Source organism: Myotis davidii, unplaced genomic scaffold, assembly GCF_000327345.1.
Source record: "Myotis davidii unplaced genomic scaffold, ASM32734v1 scaffold134, whole genome shotgun sequence".
Lineage (NCBI taxonomy): Eukaryota > Metazoa > Chordata > Mammalia > Chiroptera > Vespertilionidae > Myotis > Myotis davidii.
Genome location: NW_006288853.1, coordinates 4,818,837 through 4,830,219, shown reverse-complemented (window position 1 = coordinate 4,830,219; position 11,383 = coordinate 4,818,837). Strand labels below are relative to the sequence as shown.

The following is an 11,383-nucleotide window of genomic DNA, read 5'->3' as shown; positions in this document are numbered from 1 at the left end:
TCCCTTCCTTCCTTCCTTCCTTCCTTCCTTCCTTCCTTCCTTCCTTCCTTCCTTCCTTCTTCCTTTTTTCCTTTCTTTCTTTTTGAGGTAGGCCTGTAATGCTATGAACTTTCCTCTCAGTACTGCATGCTTTTGCTGTGTTCCAGAAATTTGGGATTGTTGTGTGTTCATTTTCATTTGTTTCCAGAAATTTTTTTATTTCGTCTTGATATCATTGGTAACCCATTAATTGTTTAATAACATGCTATTTAGTCCCCATGTATTTGAATGTAGTTGACTTCTAATTTTATACATGATCTGAAAAGATGCTTGATATGATTTTAGTCTTTTTGAATTTGTAGAGGCTTGTTTTGTGTCCAAACATGTAGTCTTTGTGAATGACCCATGTGCACTGGAGAAGACTGTATATTCTGCAGCTTCAGGGTGAAATGTTCTATAAATGTCAATTAAATCCATCTGATCCAGTGTGTCATTTAGAGGCATTGTTTCCTTGTTAATTTTTTGTCTGTAAGATCTATCCAGTGAAGCCAGTGGGGTGTTAAAGTCCTCTACTATGATTGTATTGTTGTTGATATCTCCCTTAAAGTCCTTCAGAAGTTGTTTTATATTTTTAGGTGCATATATGTTTACCAGGGTTATATCCTCTTGTTGGATCAATCCCTTTAGTATTATGTAGTAACCTTTTATTGTCTCTTGTGATGGCCTTCATTTTGAAGTCTATTTTGTAAGATACAAGTTATGCCACCCCAGCTTCTTTTCTATTTGCATGGAAATTTTTTTTCCATCCCATCACTCTCATCCTATGTGAGTCTTTTATTCTGAAGTGGGTCTCTTATAGACAGCATATATTTTGGTCACGTTTGTGTATTCATTTAGCTACCCTATGTCTTGTTTGGAGCATTTAAACCATTAACATTTAAGGTTATTATTGACTAGTAGCCCTGCGCACGAATCATGCGCCAGTAGCTCGCTGCCGCCCTCCAGTAGCTCTCCACCCACTGCCCTGCCCTCCTGTAGCTCCCTTCGCCCCCCCCCGATTCCTTCTCCCTCATAGCTTGCTGCACTTCCCCCTCCTGTAGTTCTCCACCACCCACTTGTAGCTCACTGTCCCCCCTCTCCTGCTGATCTGGATGCAGTTGTTACGCTTCACAGCGTAATGACCATTTGCATATTACATCTTTATTATATAGGATAGGTACTTATTTATTGCCATTCTAATTCTTTATGCCTGTGTTTCTCTCTCTCTCTCATTTCTTCTCATTACAGCAGACCCTTTAGCATTTCTTGCATTGCTGGTTTGGTAGCCTTTTTTGGTCTAACTCTTCTTTATTTCACCATCGATTTTGAGTGATAGCCTTGCTGGATATAGTAATCTTGGTTTCAGATCCTTACTTTTTATTACCTTGAATACTTCATGCCAATCCTTTTTGGCCTGTAGAATTTCTGATGGAAAATCAGTTGACAGCCTTATGGGAGCTTATTTGTAGGTAATAGTTTGCTTTTCCCTTGTTGCCTTTAAGATTCTCTCTGTGTCTTTAATTTTTGGCATTTTAATTATGATGTGCCTGGTGTGGGCCTGTTTGGGTTCTTTTTGCTTGAGACTCTCTGTGCCTCCTGAACTTGTGTGACTTTTTCCTTCACCAGGTCTGCCATTATTTCTTAAAACATGTTCCCTATCCCTTAATCACTTTCTTCCCCTTCTGGCCCTGCTATTTTACAAACAGTGTTAAGTTTCATGTTATCCCATAGTTCCCTTAAGCTGTCCTCCTGTTTTTTAATTTTTTTTTTCTTTTTGGTTCTCTGATTGAGTGATTTTTTCTATCCTGTTGTCTAAATTCACTGATCTGATTCTTGGCTTCCCCTAATCTGCTATGATTCCTTCCACTGTGCTCTTTGTTAATGCTATGTCATTCATTGTTGTATCTTTTCTCATGCTATATCATCTGATAGAAGTGGTGGTCTGGCTGTGTTGAGTATCATTATTCTGATCTCTATGTCTGATAAGTTTCTTATCTCCATTTCATTTCACTCTTCTTTTGAAGCATTCTCTTATTCTTTCGTTTGGGGCTTATTTTTTTGTCTCCCCATTTTGGCTGCCTGTTTGGGTTTGTGACTATGTATTAGGTAGATCAGCTATGCTTCCCAATCTCTAGTGCAAGACAGTGTCAGCCACTGTTTTTGACTGGTCCTGAGTACCCTGTTTGGAGCTATCAGCAATCCACAGCTTGTGGCTCCCTCTGTTAGAGCTAGGTGCCTTTGGAAAGGACCAAGATGTGCACCAAGTTCTGCATTTTCTAGCCCTGGGCCCTCAATTAGATCAGGCAAAGACTGAAAGCCTCCAGAGACCCACCTCTGCCTGCAATCTGATTGTATTCAGTCTTGATTAGCATCAGGCTATGGACCACAGGGTGGGGTGAGAGTTTTTCCAACAGGGTGGGGCAATTGCTTATGCCTGCAGGCTGATTGTTATTCTTAGTCTCTTAATGGGCCTCAAAAACTCCACAGGTTGGGGCATGGGGTTTTCCAATAGGGTGGGGCACCCCCCCCCCCCCACACACACAGACAAAACCCACTTGGATAGCAAAGATCCACCAGAAAAATATGTCCTCACAGCATGAGGGAATGACTCAGCACAGGAAACCAAGGTGTCTGCCTTCCTACGTCTAACCCCAGAGCCCCCAACCCTGGGTTCTGCTCACAAGACTTCATTCCACTCTGCCCTCCCTCTGCTGGACCCCATGGTGAACAGCTGCATGTGAAATTTTGTGCAGTGGCCTTTTAAGGCGTTGCCTGCATTTTCAGTCATCTTCCCCAGCAGACAGCAACTTTGCTTTTTTTCTCAGCCAGATGTTATGTGAGTATCTTTATCAGTTCTGGTGCTCTGGGTTGGAGAGCCTGGCTTGGGCTTTAGATTCCAGAGTTCTCAGTGGGGACCCCCCCTCCCCAACTGCTGAGATATCCCTCTGAAACCTCAGCTGCTGTCTGTGGGAGCCCAGCTAGCCCTTTTGTGCCTTCGCACTTCCTACCAGTCTCTATGCAGACTCCACTTTCTGTCCTTGGTTATCAGGGTTCTCTCCAGCTAGTCTTCATTTGATTATTCAGGATGGTTTTTCTATACTTTAGTTGTAATTCCAGTTTGGTCCTGGGAGTGTGTCAGTGTAGCATCCACTTACTCTGCTGCCATTTTGGAATCTCTGAAAATTGTTATTTTCTTTAATTGAATTTATTGGGGTGACATTGATTAATAAAGTTATACAGGTCACACTTGACAGTTTTTAAAGTGAAGAATTGTAATAAAGAATGTCTACTTTAGAATACTGGCTTGAATCCACATCTGATAAAAGGTTTTTTATAAATATAATAATTTATACTTGCTATATCATCTGATAGAAGTGGTGGTCTGGCTGTGTTGTGCATTTAAGTGTTCTGTATTCTTCACTGGGTCATTAAAATCTTTCATGGGTCGGGAATCTTCTATTTATTTTAGTCAATGCTTCCACTAAATGCTGTTGACTAGACAGAGGAATGTATTATATCCAAATTTATCCTGTCTGTAACAAAACTAGGATCCCACATAACTGGAAGTCATAGTAGCTGCTTTGTTAGGCCCTGTGGATTAGGGTATTTTGTTACAAGTTCTTGTTCATATCTGCTCAATAGATATCTTGGAACTAACATTTCAGACCTCTTTCTCTAGTGCATTTGTTGGAGGAGGCTTTAAGGTTAATCAGAGAGAAGAGCTGCTGTTCTTTTCTCACTCCCACTCCCACCCCCACTCCCACTCCCCTTCTCCAGGATCATTTTTGACAATAAATACGGAAAAGACAAAGCATGAGGAGTTTGTTGGGATTGTTCTGGTGTTTTTATAAGAGAAGCTGATACTTAATATTTCCATCTGTAATTGTCTTTAGTTACTCATTCTGGGTTTTTATTTTTCCTTTTCAGCTGTTTGAGAACTACTACTTTGGTACCTTAAAGCTTAATTCAATCCACATCTCTCAGCGGTTCTCAGTAGACAGCTTTGGAAACTACGCTTCCTGTGGACAAATTGACTTCTCCTGAGGTGAATCTTGAGAAAGCCTAGAAATTGAACATCTTCACAAGGTGCTGGGGGAAAGTGTCTTCATTTTAATTGCCAAGGAGGGATGTGAACTTTTGGATGTTGACTTTCCTGGGTGGTTCCCCGTGGGCTCTGTAGTATCTCTGATGGTGGTCCACAGTCATCAGACTGTTAGCCAAGATGATTGTGGGCACCTGGGGAACTGTGCATGTAACCCTTGGCTTTTTGCAGGGTCTTCTTTTCTTTCCAAAGCTCTTCTGTGGAAATGAACCTCTGAAGCCCATTGGGGCTCAGATTTGCATTACTTCTTATATACTGATTTTGCCCCAGCCATTAAAGTTGTTTATATTAATACTTTAAAAGAGAATTAAAGACATGTGATTTCATTAATCTCTCCATCTAGATAAAATACCTGTAATTTTTAGAAGGTTGATTTTTTTCTCCCTTTCCCTTGTACCCTAAATTTCTGTGTGTGTAATAAAAACAAGCATTTACTGAACACCTACTATGGGCCAGGCATTGTGCTAAGTGTATACGTATTATTATCAAATTATTATTACACTTAGTAATAATATTAATATTTTTATCACTGACAACACTATGAGGGAGGTACTAATACAGTCCCTGTTTTACATATGAGGAAATTGAGGTCAGGTACCTAACTGAAGGTCACATAACCAGGCAGTGGATAGTGTCAGGATCTGAACCCAGCCAGCCTGGGCTCTTTAACACTGTGCTAGAAGCTGCGTGGCCCTTAGCAGCGCTAGAGAGAGAACAAGGAAGAAGACTAGGTATGGAGAGGGGGAGCCACAACGGTTATGGCTGTTCCAGTATCCTAGGACTAAGCAGGAGGACCACTTTGGATGCAGGACTCACAGGATGTTTTGCAAAACTAGATTCATTAGGAGTGCTTGCTTGTACCCTAATTTTTTAAATTAAATTTTTTAAAAATTTTAATTGATTTTAGAGAGGGAGGAAGGAAGAGAGGATAAAACACGCACACATCAATTGGTTGCCTCCCATATGCACCTCGACTGAGGATCAAACCTGCAATCTAGGTATGTGACCTGATGGGAATCAATCCCTAGACATCCTGGTACACCAGACGACTCTCCAACCAACTGAGCCACACCAGCCAGGGCTGTACCCTAATTTTAATCACTACCCAGAATTTCTCCTTTATTGTGGTAGAAAACATGTAACATAAAACTTACCATCTTAACATTTTTTAAGTGTACGTTTCGGTAGTATTAAGTATATTCATGTTGTTGTGAAACATCTCCAGAACTTTCTCATCTTGCAAATCTGAAACTCTGTATCTATTAAACAACTCAATTTCTCTCTCCCCAGACCCTTCAACCACCCCTTTCCTTCCTGTTTCTATGAATTTGACTGCAGTAGATACCTCATAGAAGTGGAGTCATACAGTCTTTGTCTTTTTGTGACTGGCTTATCCCATGTTGGTTCACCCATGTTGTAGCATGTGACAGGATTTCCTTTCTTTTTAAGGCCAAATAATAATTCGATTGTATATATTTACCACATTTTGTTTATCCATTTATCCATCAATGGACACTTGGGTTCCTTGACCTCTTGGCATTTGTGAATAGTACTCTGCGAACATGAGTATACAAGTATGTCTTGAGACCCTGCTTTCAATTCCTACTACTAAGAATTTTATCTTTAGCAAAATAACTGTTACAACTCTCACCTTTTACTTTGATCTCTCCTTTTTCTTCTGAAGTTGGTATCTTTTTATATTTGTTAGATTCCTGTCCCTTCCCCCTACCCTGCCTCTCGCCTTCTAAGCCGCTGACGCTGACGCAGTTGCAGCATTGTAGCCCTTTTATGTTTACTTCTCAGGGCAGCAGCAAGCGGAACAATGATGCTATCAGCAGGACTGTGCAGTTTCCTGGGAAAATGTCAGCTGCAGAAGGTACCGGCAGTCCTTGCCTGCAGACAGCAGAGGGAGGGAGCTCAGCACAGCTTTGCCCCACCCATCAGTCCTGCCACTACCCTGGTGCCAGGGAGCTCCAGCCTGGCTCTCACCTTCCATCTCTTCCTCCTCCACCTCCTCACATCCTTTCTCCCGCCATGTCCTCTCTTTGCTTCCTTCCTCGTTCTTCCCTTGCTTCTTACTTTCTGTTTAAGAAGTTTGATTCTGGGCCCTGTGTGTCAAGGCCACTACATAGTGATAGTTCTTTGTAACACAGATTTGTTTATCACTGTGACTGCACAGGTCATTTCTGAATAAATGAATTTCCAAAGTAACTGCGCTTTTTGATATTTTCTTATAATTTTGTAGTTTGACCTCCTTAGTGTATGTTTGGGATACAGTATTGCCATCACTTATTACTGGCAAAGCTGTGTCATTAATCCAGAACTTACATACTGGTGCCTGTAGGATTGATTTCCCCCCAAGAATTTTGTACTAGTAATACTCGTTTTTATTTGAGATTTTTACCTTGCTTACCCCAGGGTGTTAGATGGCAAGTGGGAATGAGTACTCCCAGTGATAGTATTGAATGGGGAAGTTGACTGTGGGGTTCAGTGCCCTCATCTCCTCTGGGTGCTACTTCTCTCCTACTGGTTTCTTCCTGACAGCTGCCACTGGGCAACCTTGCAAGAGGTAAAGATGTCTTCTTTTGGATGTCAGAGATTTATAACTTGTGTTTTTAATACATTTTAAAAATACATCTTTATTGTTGAAAGTAGTACCGATGTCCCCTTTTCCCCTCCATTTTTTAAAATTTTTTAAAAATATATTTTATTGATTTTTTTTTTTTTTTTTTACAGAGAGGAAGGGAGAGAAATAGTTAGAAACATCGATGAGAAAGAAACATCAATTAGCTGCCTCCTGCACATCTCCTACTGGGGATGTGCCTGCAATCCAGGTACATGCCCTAGACCGGAGTCGAACCTGGGACCTTTCAGTCCGCAGGGCGACGCTCTATCCACTGAGCCAAACCGGTTTTGGCTCCCCTCTATGTTTAAAAAATAGGTTTTTATTGATTTTTAGAGAGAGGGGAACAGAGAGGGAGAGAGACAAACATCCATGTGAGAGCAGAACATTGATCAGCTGCCAGAGATTGAGCCCACAACCTGGGCACGTTCCTTGACCAGAAATCGAACCAGCAACATGGTACAACCCACTGAGCAACACCAGCCAGGGCTACAGCCGGTTTCTGAGACACTGACTTCACCCAATTCTTAGAAGAGGAAGAGGGAAAATGAATTTCTCACTCCAATTATTACATAACTAGGGGCCCAATGCACGAAATACATGCAAGAGTAGGCCTTCTTTCCCCCAGCTGCTGGCACCGGCTTCCCTCTGGCACCCGGGACCCGGGTGTCCCTCACAGTCCCGCCTTCATCTGGAAGGTGGTCCAGTCTAATTAGCATATTACGTTTTTATTATTATAGATAGCTGTGTTGTTATGAACTCTGTTATGAAGAATAATTTTGATTTTTTTTAAAGGGGGCAGAATGAGTTACCCTCAGATGAAGTCCGTATCCATGGTAGAGACATTTATTTTTGGGTGAGCTCCAGAATTGAACATCAGTAAGAATCCAGCTTCATGCTGACACAAAGCTTGTTCAGGTTTGCTCTTTCCTGGAGTGAAAGGGCACCTGACGGCGCTGAGGCACACTGAGTTGAGGAACCCCTCTCATAGTCGACCGTGGTGCTGTTAGAAATAAGGTGAGCCCCAAACCCAGGGTCCAGAGCACCCTCAGAGCCAGACAGCAGGCTGTGTGTTTTTTTTTTAATATATTTTATTGATTTTTTTACAGAGAGGAAGTGAGAGGGAGGGAGAGTTAGAAACATCGATGAGAGAGAAACATCGATTCAGCTGCCTCCTGCACACCCCCTACTGGGGATGTGCCTGCAACCAAGGTACGTGCCCTTGACCGGAATCGAACCTGTGACCCTTTAGACCACAGGCCCATGCTCTATCCACTGAGCCAGCAGGTTAGGGCTGAATCTTCACTCCTGCAGGAGGGTGTGCACACACACAGCGGTGGTCCGCTCATGGTTTTATGTTGAGGCAGGTCATCCATCCCTCACTCCTGATTGGTCAGAGCTTAGGCTCGCAGTCTTGTCTGATTGGCTAATTTAAAGGAAAAGGGGAGGGGCTGACCTTTGCTGTTTCAAAATGGCGGCCCCCAGGGGAGCTCCGAGTCACGCGGCCAAAATGGCTGCCTGAATGCCCTTCTTTGGCAGAAAAGACTGTTTTTCTCACAATGCCTTGGGACGCGGATGGTAGAGAAGGGCTGTTGGTAGCTTTTTCTGTTGTCTTTAATCAAATGTTCTTTTAAACAAATATAAAATAAGTTAATTTCGTGAAAAATCAAGCTATACCTACTTAATACTTTTTAAAATGTATGTTATACGTAGTTTAAATATTTGTTAATAAACTTCATCATTCAGGGGTTACTACTCCCCGTACATTTAAGCACATATCTATTGTTAAGCCATTTTTCAGAATATGAGCGGACGCTCTCACCTGTCATTTGTGTATTAACTCATCAGTCCTCACAGTCGCCATCCGTCGGCAGTGCCATCCTCATCCACAAACCGAGGCTCAAGAAGGTAAGGAACTCGCCAGAGGTCATGCAGCTGTGGTTCCTGAAGTGTGGTCTGTGGGTTCCTGGGCGCCCCAGACCCTGCTGTGGGGGCGGGGTGAGGTCCGCCCTGTTTTCACAAACTAGAAAGGCGTGGTTTGCCCTTCCCCGTCCTCCCGGGAGTGTGCGTGGTCCCGAGGCTGCGCCCCGGCGGCGTCACGGGGGTTGCGGGGTGCGCATCTCCAGGGAGGCGCGGACATAAATACGTGTTTTTAGAGTTGGACGCGGATTGCTCTCCACTTACATGCGCTGGAGAAGTCGCATGCCGAGCCCCACCGCTCGGCCTCACATGTGCCTGTGGGAGAGAAGACTGCGCAGAGGTGAGCGGTGAAAGGGGGCCGAGCTGCAGGGTGGCCCACCCGCCTGATGGCTTCCTTTCAAGAAGAGGCCCTTGGGACACCCGAACCTCAGGTCTGCACAGAAGGCCTTGCGCCTCAACGCGAAGGTGGCCATCGCAGACCAGAAGGAGGCGCCTCCGTAACACCAGCCTTACCAACCCCTGAATCGGGCTTGTAGCCCTTGTATTGACAAAATAAACCTATTGTGTAAGCCGCCCTGTCTGGCATTTTGTGCCGGCCCCGGCCCTGATACACTTGCTGTAATGCAGAAGCCAACCTACCTGTCGTTTTTCGAGCAGGGCATGAAAGAGATTTGCAAAAATGTAAGACAATGCCACTTTTCTCACTGATATTTTTAGGGGAAGATACAGTTTTTCATCAAATATATTGTCTTGTTAATATGCAATGTGTTCCTTATTATTTTTAAATAAATTAAAAAAAATTTTTGTCTGAAAAAACAGATTTAATACTTTTAGAGCAGTTTTAGGTTCACAGAGGAAGGCTGAGTTTTATTTTAAAGTCCAGCCAATTAGAGCCACATCTTTATCTCCCAGAAAAAAGAGTTCTTTGGGGGCCTCATGAGCTCTGAGTGCACAGGACCCCGGAGGCCATACAGTCTGAGAACTGCTGCGCTGCACTGTCCTTGCCTCCGAGGGATGATATTACACATGATCTGTAATGAGCTTTCCTCACCCCGAGGTAGGCGGTGGGTCACATCCACTGTCATTAGATACTCATCCGTATCATCTATCTGTAATGGCTGCACAGCAGTCCATTGTGTACATGTTAACATGGAGCTCGTCGGTCTCTGTGTGACGGTCAGTGAGCTGGTGTCTGGGTTTGGCTATTGAAACAATTCTGGATGGGACAGATTGTGCATTTGTCTCATATGCTTGTGAGATCATCTAGGAATGGGATTAAATGGTTTTGAAGATGTGGTTAATTTAAGTTTTTTATTTGGAATGTAAGGTTTCTCCATTTTGTTTTACTCAATATGAAATACAAACAGGACAATGCATAAAACATATGCACCCTTAGACAAACACACCCAGCAGGTTTTGGGCCCATTGGTTTGAAAGGCTGACCTGCTAGTAGTTGTCTCAAATTAGGAAAACTGTTTCTTCATTATAAGCTATTAGAGGCCCAGTCCATGAAACTCGTACACTGGGGCGGGAGGTCCCCTCTCACTAGCCATGAGCCCCCTTCTGTCTGAGCAGCACTCCCCCTGTGGGATTGGGCCGAAACCAGCTCTCCGACATCCCCTGAGGGGTCCCGGATTGTGCGAGGGCGCAGGCCAGGCGGAGGGACCCCACATGTGCACAGTGGGGCGGGGGAGAGACACAGGAGGTTGGCCAATGGGGGAGGACTCTAGGGTGTGTCCAGCCCCTCTCCCTCAGTCCCCATATGCAGGACCCCAGCAGGAAGCTAACCTCCTGGTTGGAGTGTCTGCCCCCTGGTGGTCAGTGCACATCATAGCAAGCGGTAAGCAGCCTTAGCATATCATTAGCATATTACACTTTGATTGGTTGAACTGCTGACTGGTCAACCGGACACTTAGCATATTAGGCTTTTATTATGGAGGATAATTATTGCCCATTTTCTAAAACCCTTTTACCTCTGGAAATCGACAACAGAAATGGCTTGGCTGTTGGTTTAACTAACAGTCTTCGACTGTTGGTGATTTGCTTTCAGCACAGGGCTGATATTGACCCAGCTTTCAGGTGCTGCCGAAGGCAAGTCCCATTGGAGGAGCTGCCCAGGAGTGTGGGAAACATTTTGACCTTCAAAGGTCTGGAAACAGCTATTGTTTTATTGATGGGCATCTTGTCAATGCCTTTCCACTCTCATTTTGGGAAACTTTGGTAATTGCCGACCAGGGACTTAATAAGATGGTGTTGGAATGGGAGCGCTGTGATCTCTAGGACCTACCTCGTCATTGCCTGGGAAGTGACGAGCTTTGCTACAAGACTAGGATTGAGATGTGGGAAAGGATGGCAACTTTTAGCACATCTTCAGAACGACGGGACATCATCGCTTTCTCTTCCCACCCCGAGGGAAGAACACATTTTTTAAATGCCCACTGTGCCCAGGCATAGTGTGTAATTTTGCACAAGTTTCACAGCAATCTTCTGAGATAGATGGTATTATCATTAATTTGTAGACAGAATATAGGTTAGGTAATTTGTCCAGAACCCAGAGTCCACCCCCCAGTCTACATGACAATAAACCGTGTTCTTCCTCTTCACACTGCTGCTATACAAACCAGCAAAGCTGCTTTATTTACTGGGATAAGAAGACATCAGTGGCCATGTCCTCATCGCAGCACCACCTCTAAGTCCAACTGCAGAGGACAAAGAAAACA

At 43.8% G+C, this 11,383-nt stretch overlaps 1 protein-coding gene across 7 annotated transcripts in view; it reads left to right on the top strand.

Annotated features, from left to right (window-relative positions):
- ASCC1 (activating signal cointegrator 1 complex subunit 1) overlaps positions 1-6,331 on the top strand; it is a 121,425-nt gene extending 115,094 nt beyond the window's left edge. For 6 of the 7 annotated variants that reach the window (XM_015562138.1, XM_015562137.1, XM_006760949.2 and 3 more), the window contains 2 exons: positions 3,946-4,063; positions 5,924-6,331. In XM_015562138.1, coding sequence (XP_015417624.1) covers positions 3,946-4,062 — 117 coding nt within the window. In that variant the 3' untranslated portion in view covers position 4,063; positions 5,924-6,331. Of the gene's footprint in view, positions 1-3,945; positions 4,105-5,923 lie in introns of all 7 variants that reach the window. The other variant, XM_015562136.1, reaches the window with a different exon arrangement.
- Positions 6,332-11,383: the final 5,052 nt, after the last annotated feature.